Consider the following 17,228-nt stretch of genomic DNA (forward strand, 5'->3'; position numbering starts at 1 on the left):
GAGGTTGTCCACAATTTCAGCAACTTCCTGTCTCTTACGACATGAACAAATCAAGAGCATGTTTATTGCGGTAACCCACCTACAGCAATATTGCAGTGGAACAACCCAGGCTATAATAGAAATTCTACCTTTAATACCTTATTTCTGGGGTCTCCAATATGGTGCTCATGGGTGCATGTCATGCTATCTGCTCCACTCTGCATCAGACTGCATGATTTATTTTTAAAGAACTAAAATGATCTCCTCAGCCTGTGCTACTCTTCAGCCTGCCTGCTTTTCTTCACTTGGCCTTCACTGCACATGCCCACTTCCAGTCTGTTTAAGAAAGTAAGCTTTTTCCTCCCTCACTGATTCTATGGAACAGCAAAGGTCTCCCTCCCCAGCCAAATCCTACACCCACACAAAGAAATTTCAATGTTTTCAAAATGTATTATTCAAAAAACATGAAATGGTTGTGATGGGAAGAAAACCAGGGGAAAAAAGCATTGTTATTCTGTTAGCTCTTCCCTCACTTAGAGAACTTGGAAGTAGCCATGTGGAGCATCTATTGTCAGAAGAAGCGTGCCACTGAATACCAGTTGTTGAGGAACAACAGCATGGGAGGGTCAAGAACTATTTTCCATTGCTACAGAAATTAGGACCCAAAATAATGGGTATAAATTACAGCTACCTAGATTTCAATTAAATATAAGGAAAAACTTCCTGACAGTAAGATCTGTACAACAGTGGAACAGTCTACCTATGGAACCTGTGGGTTCTCCATCTCTGGAGAACCACCTCCCATGGATGATTTAATTGGTGTTCCTGCACATTGCAGTGGATTGGACTAGATGACCCTTGCGGTCCCTTCTAACTCCAAAATTCTATGATTCTATGAAACTCACAGGTTTCCATATCATCTGAACCCAGCTCGCAGGTGGCAGGGTTAGCTTCTTACCAAACCTACACCCCATCACTTCCAGTAGGGGTTGTGGGACTGGTGAGAAGCTATCTGTGCTGTATTGTAGGTAATTATGCAAATTGCAGTTGCGCGACTAGTACACATGGGCTTTTTCACCCCTGCAATCATCTGAACGCAGCCACGAAGAACAGTAACTCTGTTCAGTCATAGGAGCACTTCTCCTGTGCACATCTTCAAGAGGAGGAAATCTCAAAATGATTGCCATGAAGGACGCTTGGATGGAAGTGCAGATAGTCTAAATTTCAGCTTGACATTTCTGCATACTTTTCTGCTTCGTGACTACCAGAACCATGATCACATGTGGTTGGGATGCAAGAAAATTGTGCAGGCCATTTCTAAGGGGCCAAAAAGTAGCAATTGAAGCTTATTTGAAAAGAAGCTCTTGTCAGCCAAGCCAGAGCTCTCATCCAATGGGAAGAAAACCAGAAAAGAGCAGTGTTATTCTGTCATCCTCTTCCCCTCAGATACAGCCTCCTTAGAGATCTGGGTAGTAGCCATGATGGAGCATCCATTGTCAGAGGAAATATGCCATTGAATACCAGTTGTTGAGGGACAACAGCATGGGAGGACTACTGCCTTCATTATTTGGCTGTGGATTTCCTGGAGGCGTCTGGTTGGCCGTGGTGGAAGAACACTGGACTAGATGGACTATTGGCTTGATCTATGAGGGCCTCTGCTTGCTTGGTATGAAATGGGATTTGGTACGGAAAGAGGATCAGTGGTGTGATAAGCATTCCTACCCTCAGTGATATGGATAAGGTCAAATATCTACTGTCCAGTACAGACAGGTTTGTAATGTTTAACACAGCCAAATTTGCTGTGAAGGCTGCTCAGCTTAGACAAGTAAGAAGTAAAGTTTTAGCTGCATCTGCTTGTATGTTTTAACATTTTATAACATTTTATCTATTCTTTTTTATAATACACACTTTTATACTCTGTGTATAACTTTTGTCTATGTAATTGGCTAAAACCTGTATTTGGTTGCCGTCAATAAATTGATTGATAAGCATGTTGTATCACACAAAACTTGCAAGGCTTAGCAATACTGAAGTATAGCATCCATCAAATTTAGAGGACTCTCCAGAATATGGATCTTGTGGGGAAAAAAGCTGGATTACTCACTAAAATTTATGATCAATAATTACAAATCCAGGGTGTGCTAGGTATCGCAACTGGTCAATTTTGTGCATAGTCTCTCTCTCTAGCGAAATGGGGGTGAGCTATCAGAAGCATTAAGGAATATAAATACCATTGCAATGGAAGTGGAATAAAGATTAAACTTTCGCCTGAAAGCCCAATAGTACCAGAAACTGGTCTATCTATGGACCAATGTTCCTGCACTGCAAAGTTGTTTCACATGATATATTTATACTTCAAGTCATCCACCAAGTCAGTCACATAGAAGATAGAGAAGAGGGATAATTGTGACTAGGAATGCACCACCTTTATGATACCTTCACTATAATTCTTTTCCTGTATCATTGTTTCCCTCTGCATTACTTACATTGGTTTCTTGCATGTACTGGAGGGCATAAATAATTCCTAGTTTGCAGAGCGCAAGGAAGACAGGGACTTGAGCATCGGGACTGGCATCAGCTGCCATGTCGTAGAAGCGTTTTGCAAGGTGAATATCCTGCAATATACATACAATACGTTAACATCTATTTGTCAAAGAAGAAAAAGGAGTTAATTTGAACTTGTCGATGCTGACTTGTAAACAATAGCAGAGAGATTATTTCCCTCTCCCCATTCTATTTATTTCACAAAAATGATTTCAATGAATGAGCTCCAGATAGGTACATCTCATTATCAATATTGCTAGGTGCTGGACGAGAAAAGGTTAACTGGAGTTTTGGAAATTATGTCTTCAAATATCTTCAGAGGTTTCACCAATATCACTTTAGATGTTGACCATCAGTACCAGCTGCTGGCCATCAGCACCAGAATTAAAGCAATTTTGTTTAATGGATCCCTTGTCTCTATTCAGAAAGGGTAAAGCTGTAGGATATAAGGGATATTTATAAATCCCTACAGAAAATTCTTGGTAGAAGGCAACAGATTTCTACAGCCTTCTAAGATGGATGCTGCAGCAAACTTACAGACTAAATCTGGACGACCGCTATGGGGGAAGAAGACTTCGTGGCTTCTCCCCGTCCTTGCGACGTGCGTGATCTCTATTTGCATAATCCCCTGTGATGCAGTGCGGGTTGGCAGGTTGCCTGAACTGGGCACACAGCGGTTTCATACCCACCCTACAAATTCTACAGCACATCGTGGGTTTTAGGGTGGGTAGCAATGCTACCCTTACCATGTCGCACGCCATGGTTTGGACAATATGCCAACCTGCACTGCACCTTGGGAGGGTGGGTTATGTAAATGGAGGTCACACATGCAGTACGTGTGCGGGCAGGAGGAGAAGCACAATGGCGTCTTCCCCTGTCGCGATTGTCTGAACACTGCCAATAACTGTATCTCAAACTGTGCTTACCTGCTTGATGCCAAGGCCTTTCTCATGCATGTACCCGAGGTTGAACATAGCTTGGGCACTGTGTTGTTGTTCCGTCGCCAGGCGGTAGTGAATAAATGCCGTTTCATAATCAACTTCAGTGCCAAAACCGTAGAAATGATAATCTCCAAGTTTCAGTCTAGCAACGGTGTAACCTATTACAAAAGAATACCATCTATGAAAAGACTGGTGAGCTATACTGCATATGCCTTTCAGCTCATTTCAAAATGCTCCATAACTCATGGTAGAAGGAATTTAATTTCAGCACAGTACTTTTACTACTGACAGATTTTGAATCTAAGTGTTGTGGTGAAAAATGTGTGCCTCAGTTCCCCTTACGAAAAGCATTGAAAGAACAAGGTAGCTTTTCAGAAACTTCGAGAAGTCACTTCAGAAATGATAAAATTTGAGACCCAAGTTGACTACACTACCTACTACACAATGGATTACATGGGCAGCAAGTATATTGTAGCACGAGCAGAAGTAAACCTGGTAACAGTTCACCTCTAGTACGCATGCTCTCATAGATCCGCCCGGATTATGCTGGAGTTAGTGTAGAAGTGTGGGGAAAGAGAGGATGCAAGAGGCACAAAGCAAGACATCTGCATATCCGTAAAGAATCTGGCATGGTGCCAACTGTTGAACAAGCACAGAAACAATTGCACCCTCTCCTTCATTAACCAGTCTGGTCAGACATCTCCCTCAAGAACTCCTCATGTGCGGTATTCAAAGGCGTGTGCAGCATATTTCATTAGGGTGTACACCCAAGGATTTTTTAAAGACAAACATTTACTGAATACTCAGTCATAAAGGACACTATTTTTATTCAATTGTTTCTTTAACACTGTAGACACTGATGCCCTGCTCTGCGTCCGGCTTGCTTGACTGCAGGAGGGCTGTTGCAGCTGGGGGGAGGGGGATGAAGAGACGCTCCTCAAGCCCCAGCATTAGTGGGGCGTTGTAGTGACACTGGCTGGAGGAGGGGCTTATGAGATGATATTCAGCTATTGGGCAGTATAAAAATGCAATAAATAAATGAATATTTGGGGTCCCTCCTCTTTGAAGTGCGGCTCCCAGCAGAGTGATTCCTTTTTGATCCTGCTGCTGGGAACGACAGCAGCAGTTCTCTTCTCAATTTTCCACCTCAATTCATGCTTATTGCTTAGGGTGTGCCTGGGCACATCTGGCACCCTTGCGCACACCTATGGCGGTACTTCTGAACATCTAGGGTAATTTCACTGACCTTGAGAGGCAGCTCTATTCCAGTGTAGTAAGGCTCTAGGATAAGTCTCATTCTCTTCTATTATGCTGGCCTCTTCTACGGAATTAGAATAAAAGTTGGAAGAATTAAGATACAAGTCATACTAATTTCCTAAAATTTAAGTCCCCATGCGACCCATTTAGATGTTACTACGCTCAACAACACCAGGAACAGGGATGGGCAGAGCCACCCAGTTCTGCTCTACTGAGAAGATCAGGGAATCTAAATTACCATAATTCATGCTGCATCGCCTCCCCTCCCCTCGCTTGCAACTGTGTGCATCAGATGAGAAGTCATGGTGGTTGGTGGATCATGCCTAGCAAAGCTAGGGGGCCGTACATTAGACAGTCTCAAACGAAAGCACGGATGATGGATTTATGTTTTACATTTTCCTTCAGAAGATTGCTATCCTGTTGCTGTGCTCTACTCAGATGTGGGGGAGATCTAACTCATCTCACTCATTGTTCTAGACCCCTCTCCTCACTGCATATGGCAGACTGAGATCCAGGAACAGGGTGCTTAAATATAAAACAAATACTTCCCCTGATGGAAAGCAATTGTTCATATATTCACTCATATATTCAAAGCCAGGAAGGAGCAGGCTAATAACACCTCTCTCTGCTGCTCACTTTGTATTTAGATCAGCAGAAACCCTATGATAGAGTGACACTGACACACACACTGGGCCTACAATGGTTGTCAGTTGGAAGTCTGAACTTAAAAAAGTTACATGATAATGGATTAGTCCAAATAGCCCCAAGCATCTCAGTGAATTACCTATACTCAACAAAATGCATCTTAATACTAACTTTCCCCTCCTCCCTTCCACATCATTGTCCAAGATCAAGGCAACACATCCTTTCAACACTAGCTATTCATTAAATTCCAACAAGTAAGAGTATGTGGGAGGTGTGCACTGTGACTACTACAGGTTGCAACACAACTGTTTTCCTGAGGATCTCTGAAGCACTGTAGGGCTAAGTTTCACTCTGGACTCGCCTTAGGATGGAAGAGGGGCATTTTCACTGTAATATATTATATCTTTATCCATTGTGGAATGTAAGTTGAACAGAATAAAGTCGATTCTCTGGTATAACACTAATGCCTATGAAACACGCAAAGTGGCTCTTTTTTACTTTGGCAGGAAGGAATATCAGATAGTGAGCTAGAAAACTGCTGTAAAATGCTATGGAGATTTAATTTGTATTAAAACCTGTCTCTCTACCTCTGTAATCTATTCATGTTTGATGCAGGGTCTGAAATTTTGATTTGGTACAATTGCATTTATTTGTTTCTGTATGTATTTGTCATGGCCTTCGGCATGAATAACAAGGTTTTCGTTGGAATAAAGATATACAAATGAGTTATCAAGAACCTTGCTATTTCAGGTCATTTTTATCTACTCCCAGAAGCACATAATTAAAAATGAGGTTGCCTAGGGCGATAAAAAGCACTGATCATAGTTAACCTGTGCCCCGCCAGTACTATATGCAAGTCGTCATCCAATCCCTTACTTTGATCAAGAATGAAGGCAGCGTTGCTTTGTGCAACCTCGTAGCCTTGTTCTGCCAACAGGAGATACTGAACAACAGCAGAATTTGTATCACCATCTTTATAGCTATTGTAGGCATTCATAAGCCTCTCAGACCAGCGGCCCCGTTCACACACGTTCTTAAATAGCTGCAGAGAAAAGAAACACCAAGTAGTTATAACTTTTTTAATTTAACCATTTAAAATACATTCAGGCAATGCTATTAGATGTCCCTACAGACCCTTCAAAGATGCTGAAGACATAATAAAAATTGCATCAGTGTGCACAGCCATTCAACAAGGATGAGAGAATGAATGAGAGTGACAAAGTACTACATAAAAGTATTACAAGACCTCTTCACGAATTTGCTTGTGGCACATGTTCCTATCAGGTTTTACTTTAAAAAGACTTCAGGCTACATCCATGTTACGTGAGCAGAAGTCTGATGGTGCAATGGGTCTTTACTTCCCTCTGCTCCTCCACGCAGCCCTTGAATTTGCTCTAGACAGTCCCCCATGTTTCTGGGGGGCTGCAGGGGGAGAAGAGGGAATCCATTTCACCAGTGGTGTTTATTCTGTTGGCAGACAGGCACCATTGGATACAACCGACCTGCTTTATAAAAACGTATTTTGTTGCTCTTCAGTTAAGCTTTAGAACTCTTCATCTTCCTGTCAAGGAAGAAAGGGGGAAAAGGCTTAGTTTGGGCTCAAATCATGTTTTCACAGAAGATTGAAAATTTAAGGACTGTGTTGTCCAACCAAGAGAAAGAAGAGACTTTACTCCAAGCACCAGCAAGTTGCCTTCTTTATAATAGGCTTCACACTGGGCTGTAAAAAATAACCTGTTGTCCTATAGCAGTATTTGACTGATTATGCTAGAATTTAAGCTGTTCTGTTTTACTTACTCAAAGAATGAGTATGGGTCATATTTATAATCCAAGTATGAAGGCTTAAACCTGCCTATATTTGACAAACAGTTGCAATGCACAGCACTCAGAACCCAATTTAGCAAGTTCAACTCCGAGTGTACAGAACTGCTGCTGGAGTGAACCGGCAATGATTTTGCTCATACTTGCTTATCCACCAACCTAGTAAAGGAGCTGAGTCTTACCTCAACAGCAGTATGACAGGAGCGCATTACTCCAGTGGCAGTGGCATGCATTTGCGCCATGTTATAGAAGGCCAGGATGTGGCCTCCTTGAGAAGCCATATTGAAATACTTATAGGCCTGCTTATAATCTTTCTCGACTCCGATGCCATCTACAAATAGAGAAGTGACAGGGGAGGGTTAGTGTCAGCTGGATTGAATGAACTTGTGTCACTTGATCTCCTTACATTTGAAAGTACAAAAGTTTGATTATAGCAAACGTCTGAAACAGCAGTATTTTAATTATAAAATTAAGATTGACAGTTCAATTTTTATGGAAAAAGTAATACAGTTAATTATGAAGGAGTGTAACAACTATTAAGACTCCTGGGTATTAATAGCAAGCTCCCCACAAGCTCCCCACAAAGATTGTAGTGATTCCTGTATTTAGCTGTATACTGACAATTACCTTGCCTTTCATTTGACACACCAATACAGCTAACCCCATACAGGCCAATCTCAAACGCATTAACTCCAAAGTTATATATAGTTCAACAAGACCTACTTCCTGGTAAGTACACGCAAGACTGCAACCTTTAGCAAAAATACCAAAAAAAGTACACATTCAATGTGCGATGGGAGCTCCAATCCGTGAAACATTTGAATAAACCACAATTTGTCCTCAACATCAGATTTACTTCCCTTCTATTCACTGAACAGAGACTACTCAGGTCTGTTAATTAAAATTAACAAGGATATTTGCTAAAAAGACCAAGAATACAATGGAAAAAAGAATTTGATACCACGGTATTTTCCTAAGCTTTACAGGTTATTATCCACCTTCTGGCCTATGTTTTATGTAATATTTGAGAAAGCTATGAAGCAGGCAAAAAGTATCAATTTATTTCTTTAAATTATTTTATTTACAATGAAGAACAAACTGATACATCGGATTTAAATAATTGATTACTTTTGAGTTGCAATGGCCACCTATTGGACACTGACTTGCATTGCAGACCCTATGCTCTAGATCAGTGGTTCTCAACCTTCCTAATGCCGCGACCCTTTAATACAGTTCCTCATGTTGTGGTGACCCCCAACCATAAAATTATTTTCGTTGCTACTTCATAACTGTAATTTTGCTACTGTTATGAATCGTAATGTAAATATCTGATATGCAGGATGTATTTTCATTGTTACAAATTGAACATAATTAAAGCATAGTGATCACAAAAACAATATGTAATTATATATTGTGAAATATTTATTTCTAATTACAAATAAATGAAATGTCTCGGTTCCCAAGACCATCGGAAATATGTGTTTCCCGATGGTCTTAGGCGACCCCTGTGAAAGGGTCGTTCGACCCCCAAAGGGGTCCCGACCCACAGGTTGAGAACCGCTGCTCTAGATACTGAACATCTGCTTGAAGCCACTTACTGTAATACATGGAACCTAGCTGAAGCTGTCCATCCACCCATCCTTGTTCAGCTGCCTTCTGGAAATATTTCAGTGCCAGCTCATAATTCTGCAGGAAGACAGGTGATGGAGAATCAATTACGATAAGTAGAGTTCTATCTCACACTGAAAGGCTTGCAGAGACTTTTACATGCAGCCCTAAACTCACTTTTATAGATACTACATTACACTGATAGACAATGGTGCTAGAACAATGAAAAGGAAAAGCTATACCGAACACTGACCCCAGCATCACAATTAGCTTAGAAGGGCTTCCTCTGTCCACCCCTGGATCCAGCAGAAACTCCTCTCCCCCCCCCTTTTTTTTAAAAAGCCCACCATGGCCTTCCCCTCCCCATAACTCTCTGCTGTTATGTCTCAAAACAGCCTTGTCCCATGACCTTCACTATCCAAAACTCTTCTGTTGACTTGAATTCAGTCCTTTTCCCTTTCTGCCCCTTATTGTTGGAACTGCTTCCCAGAATACTCACATTTTCTCAAAACCCATATTTTCTGTGAAGCAGAACCTCCTGATCACCATCAGCGAATGCAAGTACGCCTAACAATGTTTAACTGAATAACACATATTCTTCCCCAATTTATGCCTGTTTTCCCATGCTCTATTTTATCCTGTGTCATATTATAGATATTAAGCCCTCTGGGCACGTATGCATTGTCTTGTACTCCATTAAGCAACATGCACACGGATAGAGATATATAAATAATGAAACTGCAGTCTTTCAGATCAAATGCTTCACATTTATTTTACAAATAACTGGCTCTTTACTACAAGATTAGCACGGCCACTGTGCCAGTCAGACTTACCACTTGAACACCTCTTCCATATAGATAAGCCATTCCTAGACCACTCTGCCCTACTGGATTACCCTGAAAAGGGGAAATAAATAGGAATATAAGATCATCACTATGCTCTTCTAAAATTTACAAGGCTTAAAGAGAACATAGGCATTCAGGCCTTCTAAATGTGGCAGGGTTATAATGAGAAGAACACACACACTGTGAATAGCATCGCAAGAACATTAGGAACAGTGTTGCTCAGTGATGTACGAAAGCTTACGTTTAGTGTAGGTCACTGAGCCAGTGAAATGTTCCCTCAAGGTAGTACTTGTACCTATGTAGACTCAGCACAAGGTCTCATCGGGATCTGGAACTTTCTACTTTTGATAACATGGAGACTGAAATAGCTCTCTTTTAATAGAAACGTACCATATCAGCAGCTTTCTTGAAGTATTTAAGAGCGGTTTCATTGCTTTGAGGTACAATATCACTTCCTTCTGAATACATCTGGAGGAACAAGAAGTAACGGTGGGTTATTTAGTGAAAAAAAGACATAGGGCCAGTTCGTGTGACGTGGCAGCCCATGGGCTACTGCGCATGAGAGAGAGAGAGAGTGGACTCATTGCCTGCAGTGCGCCTTCTGTTCAACCCACAATCAGCTCTGGCGTAGGTTGCTTAGCTTGTCATCTGAACTCAGAGCATCCAAACAAGCTAAGCTAAACCCATAGGTTGTTTAACCCTTAAACAACCCATGGATTTAGTTTAGCTTGTTTTTAGAGGATACATACATGTTCAAAGCCTTTGAAGAGGCATTTCTCCTTGGAGAGACAAAGGGGAATGCCGCTCTTGAAGAGGTTGCTTGGCATAAGAATTTTTTATCAACCCTTATAATGGCATAAATGTAAAGATTAGAATTGAAATGTTTATGTTTTCCAGGTGAATTATTACAATTATTAAAGAAGTATTATGAACTATTTATTGTGTATGGAAAAGATAATTTTAAATCTAATCAAAGTCTAACCTAGTTTATGTATTAAAATTATTTTAAATCTGCTGCCAAGTTAAATTTGAAGTCATAAGATTTATAAAGGGGAAAGGGACACTGGTTACTTGCTGTGAAAGTCCATTTTGGTTTGGTATGCTGGAAGCATCCTAGTAAATCATCCCTGCCCAGGAGGGCAGGGCTGCCTTTCTAGTGATGTGATGAGGAGATAATCCATTCACTTGGATGCATCCTTACACCAAACAGAGACCAGTTTTTTTTTTAAAAAATGCAAACATTATGTGCCTTACCTTCCCCAAAAATGCCATTGCATGTGAGTTGCCAGCATCAGCTGCTTGACTGAAGTATTCAAAAGCTCTCTACAAACAGGATAGGGAGGGAGAACAAAATGACAACTATTTCACAAGCAGAAAATCTGCCCCTCACAGCAGCTCTCAATTTTATACATTATATACAAGAGAATAAAAACTCTTAAGTGTACAATAATAATTACATAGAACTATTCACACAGGTCATGTACATTACTGCACTTCCCTGAATGACTTCATAAGGCAATGCCACTATTGGATACCTTGCGCTGTGCAATTCTACGCAGGTTTATTTGGAAGTAAGTCCCACTTTGGATAAAGGTGCTCATGTGCAGTTGCTACATGCGTTATGGAGCTGTAGTGAATCCAAATTAAGTATGAAATGTTATTAGCTTCTACTTCAACACCTGAAGTGACCCTTCTGTAATCAACACTTGGCCTCAACTTACAACACATCAATGGGAAAGTATATGTGCTTGCTTGCTCTGCACCCAAATATTTTATAGCCCTTGAAGTGGTAGACGATTTTATGCAACTGGTATAGATCAAAGTCACGTGGTGCTCATCTTGGATATTATTCCACCCTACTTCATTGGAAATTAACTTAATAGCTTAACAGCGATATTTTTCTATTTCCAGAAAAAGAATATTGGGGAGGACATGTAAGAGGTAAAGTGCATTTATGTGGGGAAGAGCGTAAGCATGTGGAAAAAGAGCATCTACTGTATTGCAGTAGTTCATGACTACTTATTAGTACCACCACCACAACCCTTCAGTCCTGTATCGTGTTAATTTTGTGTGCTAGTTTTTTTTTAAAAAAACTAGGAGACCTGGTCTACGTATCTAGCAGAATGAAATAGTAAAGTCCTGAGGTGCTAAAATGGACTAAAATGTTTCAGATTACAGGTGGAAGGGCGACATTTTAAAATACTCTTCTACTTAAACTAACAAAGTTAGGAGAAAGATGGCTGGCTAGGCCTTATCTGTGTTGCTAATTTTCTACTTGCAGGGAGATTTTCATGCAAGAAATGTTCAAAAATAGTATTCCCTCACCTGGCATCTGAAATTGTACAGTTCATTCTATCACCTCAGAATTCAACCACCTGCTTTTCATTGTGGTAGCATTTTATTTCTTGTACAAGTGTAAACTGCCCTGGAATCAATTTTTCATGAAGGGCAGTACATAAGTAACTTAAGGAAATAAACAGCATGCCTGTCTAAATGCAGGCTATGCCTGTCTACTGCATGATCCCAGAGTTTAGTTACATGTTTTTACTGTATGACCTGGCAATCTTGAGCATTTGCCATCTGACTTTTCAAACTACAAGCTTACTGATAAAAACTGAAATTCTTTCAGGGACCTATTTTCAAAGACCTAACGTGGCTATACGACAGATAGTGGATGTATTTATTATACATAGGGTATTACAATTTCACTTTTAAAAAATATGCATTGCCGTTTTATCTTCCTGAAACAGTTCCATGGCACTACGAAAATAGAAAATAATGGCTACCTGATGATTTTGCTCTACTCCTCTTCCTCCATGCAGATGCAACTGTCCAAGCCCAACCTGAAACATTAATTGAAACATGTCACATAAGGGAAGTCCACCAAGAAGGCACAGAACAACAGAAAAAAATAAAACATGCAATACCGGTGGCAACATACAAATACTCGTTTCAGAAAACATAGTAATTTGAAGTCAGTAATAACCAAAAAAATATCGATACTCTAAAAAGCAAAAACATCTTCCATGCTGAGTGCCGTACAGAACGTAGTGGTACAGGTCTACTTCTCATGGAGGTGGTGAACCTGGTTCGGGTTCTACAACTTCAGACTGCTGGGGGTGGGTGGGTTACATGACTGAAAGCTCCTCCATATAAAACAATTCCTTGCACATTGAGAATTAGACCTCAGGCTGAATGGGATTAGTTACCCTTATACCCACCATCTAATTTCTTACTAAAATGTATTCAATTATGTGAGCCCCAACCAGGCACAGTTTCACTACAATGAAAAGAAGAGTATAGTCTGCATTTGGAGGACTTGCAATATTATGGTGAGAATAAATTGCAAAATCTCAGTTGCTACTGGGACAGTTGGCCAATAGTGTCTTCTAAAATAGCAGCAATTTACTGCTCGTTACATTTTTGGGGAGGCCACAAATTTTATGGCTTGTTTGAAATATTCCATGTAGTCCTAGCACAATGTTATAATTCTCTTAGGGGAAGGATGGATACTAATGGTGAATGGAAGCAATCCTGACACTATGTAGAGGGAAAAAACAAGCTCCCCCCCTTTTTTTTTTAGTGGAATTGGACTCAGTTGCTCACATTTTCGAAATGTGGTATAGACCAAAGGCAGGTATGCCTCTGTTTCTCTACCCTGAGGGGCCATGTATTATTGCTGCCTAAAGCTCCCCTGAGTGCTCACAACACTGCATCCAAATTGTCTAGTTGCTATGCTGCACACTTTCTCACCATTCTCAACATGTTCATATTGATGTATATGCTCTATTGCTTTCAATAGACATTTACTTGTATGCAATTGCCATTCTCCAAAAACAAGAAATCATAGAATAGTAGAGTTGGAAGGGGCCTATAAGGCCATCAAGTGCAACATCCTGCTCAATGCAGGAATCTACCTTAAAGCATCCCTGAAAGATGGTTGTCCAGCTGCCTCTTGAAGGCCTCTAGTGTGGGAGAGCCCACAACCTCCATAGGTAACTGGTTCCATTGTCGTACTGCTCTAACAGTCACAAAGTTTTTCCTGATGTCCAGCCAGAATCTGGCATTAGTCCATGTCCTGCACTCTGGGATGATCGAGAAGAGATCCTAGCCCTCTTGTGTGTGACAACCTTTCAAGTATTTGAAGAGTGCGATCAGGTCTCCCCTCAATCTTCTCTTCTCCAGGCTAAACATGCCCAGTTCTTTCAGTCTCTCTTCACAAGGTTTTGTTTCCAGACCCCTGATCATCTTGTTTGCCCTCCTCGTTGCTCATTACATTTTTGGGGAGGCCACAACTTTCATGGCTTGTTTGAAATATTCCACTAGTGGAAACCCACTACAGTTGGCAAGCTAATCGTACCTGTGCTTGTACATCTCCCTTTTCAGCTAGAAATTGGTAATATTGTATCAAATCCTCCTCCAGCATCCCACTTGCCATTCCTGGATTTTCTACTTCATCTGGCAAACGAATTCTCTGCACCACTGTGCCTCCTGTTAAAGAGATGTCACTAGCCACTAGAGAGAAAGAAGGCAAGAACATTCAGCGGTTACTCATATGTGATTGTCTAAAAGAAACAGAGAAATGCTCATAGGATGAACCATTCTAGTCAGCCTTAGGGTTGTTCTGCACAATACGTAGCAGCAAACTTGCCACGAAGGGTATAATCAAAAGGCAGTTAAAGCTAATCGAAGTATCTTGATTAGTATACCTGAATGATACATGTGTTTGGATTTTTATGAGCAAATGTAAACATTTCACATGTAGATCTAGAAAACGTGTTCTTCAATAATATACAGAAGTACTAGGAAAGAAACAGGAGCAGGAGTTACTGAGTATGGATAGGAAGACATTCAGTTGGGGAGAGGACGTATCTAATGGTAGAGTACATTCAAGAAGTCCTATTTTCAATCCCTGGCATCTCCAGGTAGGGCTGGAAAAGAATTCTGCTTGGGGCCTTGGAGAGCTACTGCCAATCAATGCACACAATACTGAGCTAGATGGACCAATGGTCTAACCCAGTATGAAGCAGTTCCCTACATTCTTAACTAAGGCTAAAATTTACTTCCAGATTCCAACTGATTCTTTTGATATAAATAGGAATGTACAATTCCACCTCCACAACCCTGCTGCAAACCAGAAAAATAAATCTACTGTTTCTTGAACTAGTATTAATTAAACACACACACACAGAATTTATGATGCAGGCAAATTCCCCTACCCTGTTTTGAGAAGTTGCTGGGGATAGAATGTACCCCAATTATTTTAGTCATTTGGTAGTTTCTCGTTCCCATTTGTTTCAATGAGGGAGAGGAAGTGAAAAACTGGGTTCAGCCAACACGATAACCAATGGTGGTTTAAATAGTTGACGGTTGGTTATTTAACCTATTGTGGGTTATTGTGTTGTGTGGTGGGAGTTTTTTTAACCAACGACTGGTTATTTGGCCAAAATAACCAACGCAAATAACCAACGCTGCGCAGAGTTGGCTATTTGAACCACTGTTGGGTATCATGTTGTGTGGAGTGCACCGTTGGTTATTTCCTCGGCCACTGTTGATTATTTCGTCAGCCACAGAGTCGCAAGGCAAGAGTGGTCAAAGCGGTGGCTGCCGCTGTAGTCCAGCTGGCTGGATAGATTTTCGGCAGCAATGGCTGATGGGATACTAGCAGGAGGACTGAGTGGGAAGAGAGGGCAGGGGATGCATCAGTGAGTCAAATCAGTGTGGATGAATAGTCAACTCAATGCTGATCCTAATCTACACCTAATGATCCTAATTTAATCTATTAGGATCTAATCTGATCCTAATCTATTATTATCATGTAATGTGGGAAGTGACTATTGTGTTGTCTAAACACAGCCAGAGAATGTGATTATGCGCACACAAGGATGGCTCTGCCAACTGCTGGCATGCAGCCCTCAGCAGATCATCCTGAGGGAACGTGGCGCCTTACAGAACAAAGGTTCACCACCATTGGCTTAGTAATTAAAATGCATTTTTTTAAAAAAAAGAAAGTGGGAGACCAAACACCACAGGACAACTAACACATTTTTTAAGCCTATATGGAGTATGGAATGCTTCAGGTTTGCTAAAAGAAGTTTTCCAAATATTTAAAACAGCTGGGGGTCCATAGAAACCCCACTGGCTTAGGGTAGTCAAACAGAATACTCTAGTACAGTGAAGGGCCATACCTTGAGTGGTACAAATAGGCAATAAAGCAGAAGCAATATTTAAATTAAGATGCTATTTCAACAGCTGAGAGAAAATTAAGTCATGGGCTTCTGTACTTCTTAAAGCACACTGAACTACAAAAAGGATTATATTGTTTAATACTGATTGTTCAACTGTAACAGCTACTAGATGAGAAATCCAGCTTAAAACAGCAATCATACAATCTTCATTTTAAGAAAAAGGTTATTTCTGTTCAATCAAACTAAGAACAGAATAAAACAGGCATATTTCCATATATTTACATCAACCTTGAAGACACGCAATTCAGCTATATTAGCTAATGGGAAAATAAACCTCAGTCTAAGTGTACACATACATACCATGGTTGGCTACTAGACGGTAATGCGTGAGGGCGGATTCACAGCTTTGGAGGACTCCTATCCCAGCCCAGTACCGGTAGCCCTGGAAAGAAGCACTTTTGTTATTTTGACAGATTCAGGCAAAATAGTATGAAGGGGGGAAATCCCCCATGATTTGGGGAGAGTACAGAAATGAAAATGCATCTTGCTGTCCCATAATTGAAATTATTTAATGCAGATAGTGATGCTGAGAAAGCAGTGAAAGATATAGTCCTATTCAAATGCCCGGGTTCAGCTTCTGTTTTTGTCAAGAGCTATACAGAGCACCATGCTGTTGGTTGAGGTGGGGAGGCAACTTCAGACAATTCCCATCTTCCCCTGCAGACCCCAGTGCTGCCTCTCACACTGTACCCAACCCTCCAGAGATGACTTTCAGAGGGTGCAAGGAGCTGCAGGGAAAGGAGGAAATTAGCAAAAGTCACCTCCTTTCTTTCTGCTGGTAGAAGCAAAGTCTGGATGCACACCAATGGTTTTTTTTTAAATATTTGTTTTGAATTCTTTATCACCAATCAATAAACAGGTAAACAGAAAGGAAATCAGTGTTTTAACACATTTCATTCTATTATTAGTCCTAAACAGTCCTAAACAGAATGATCTAAGAGGGTGGGAACTTGTTGTCCAGTTGTCCAATTATACATGTTGTATAACGCATTAAGCTATTTCAGCATAGAAGTTCTCCTGATATAGCTTAATTTTAGTGTTGTGACAGACCACCTACTTTCATCGCTAGAACACTTTTCCTTACCCTATAAGAAATTGACTTCATATGTGTTTTATTGCATGACAGCCATTGCTGTGTACTAACAGTAGTGTTTAAGTCCCTTTCCCATGCCATTTTAGCTCCTTCAGTTTGATCTACGCAGTATATAAAGATTGGAGGCCAAACATTTTATTTCAAAAGTTGCAGTAGAAATTAATTTTTAAAAATCATTAAGTGGGCAGACCATCTGCACTTGAATATTGGCCAAAAAATGAAAAATGTTATGTATTTTGAACCATGA

At 40.6% G+C, this 17,228-nt stretch overlaps 1 protein-coding gene across 1 annotated transcript in view; it reads right to left on the reverse strand.

Moving 5' to 3' along the window:
• The window catches only part of SEL1L (SEL1L adaptor subunit of SYVN1 ubiquitin ligase), a 43,521-nt gene that overhangs the window by 4,691 nt on the left and 21,602 nt on the right, over positions 1-17,228 (reverse strand). The window contains exons 9-20 of the mRNA XM_063118482.1: positions 16,189-16,270; positions 14,001-14,155; positions 12,427-12,483; positions 10,895-10,963; positions 10,031-10,108; positions 9,629-9,691; positions 8,786-8,873; positions 7,370-7,518; positions 6,243-6,408; positions 4,711-4,785; positions 3,450-3,622; positions 2,466-2,594 (exon numbers count right to left, since the gene is read on the reverse strand). Coding sequence (XP_062974552.1) covers positions 2,466-2,594; positions 3,450-3,622; positions 4,711-4,785; positions 6,243-6,408; positions 7,370-7,518; positions 8,786-8,873; positions 9,629-9,691; positions 10,031-10,108; positions 10,895-10,963; positions 12,427-12,483; positions 14,001-14,155; positions 16,189-16,270 — 1,284 coding nt within the window. The remainder of the gene's footprint in view (positions 1-2,465; positions 2,595-3,449; positions 3,623-4,710; positions 4,786-6,242; positions 6,409-7,369; positions 7,519-8,785; positions 8,874-9,628; positions 9,692-10,030; positions 10,109-10,894; positions 10,964-12,426; positions 12,484-14,000; positions 14,156-16,188; positions 16,271-17,228) is intronic.

Source organism: Elgaria multicarinata, chromosome 2 (genome assembly GCF_023053635.1).
Source record: "Elgaria multicarinata webbii isolate HBS135686 ecotype San Diego chromosome 2, rElgMul1.1.pri, whole genome shotgun sequence".
Classification (NCBI taxonomy): Eukaryota; Metazoa; Chordata; class Lepidosauria; order Squamata; family Anguidae; genus Elgaria; species Elgaria multicarinata.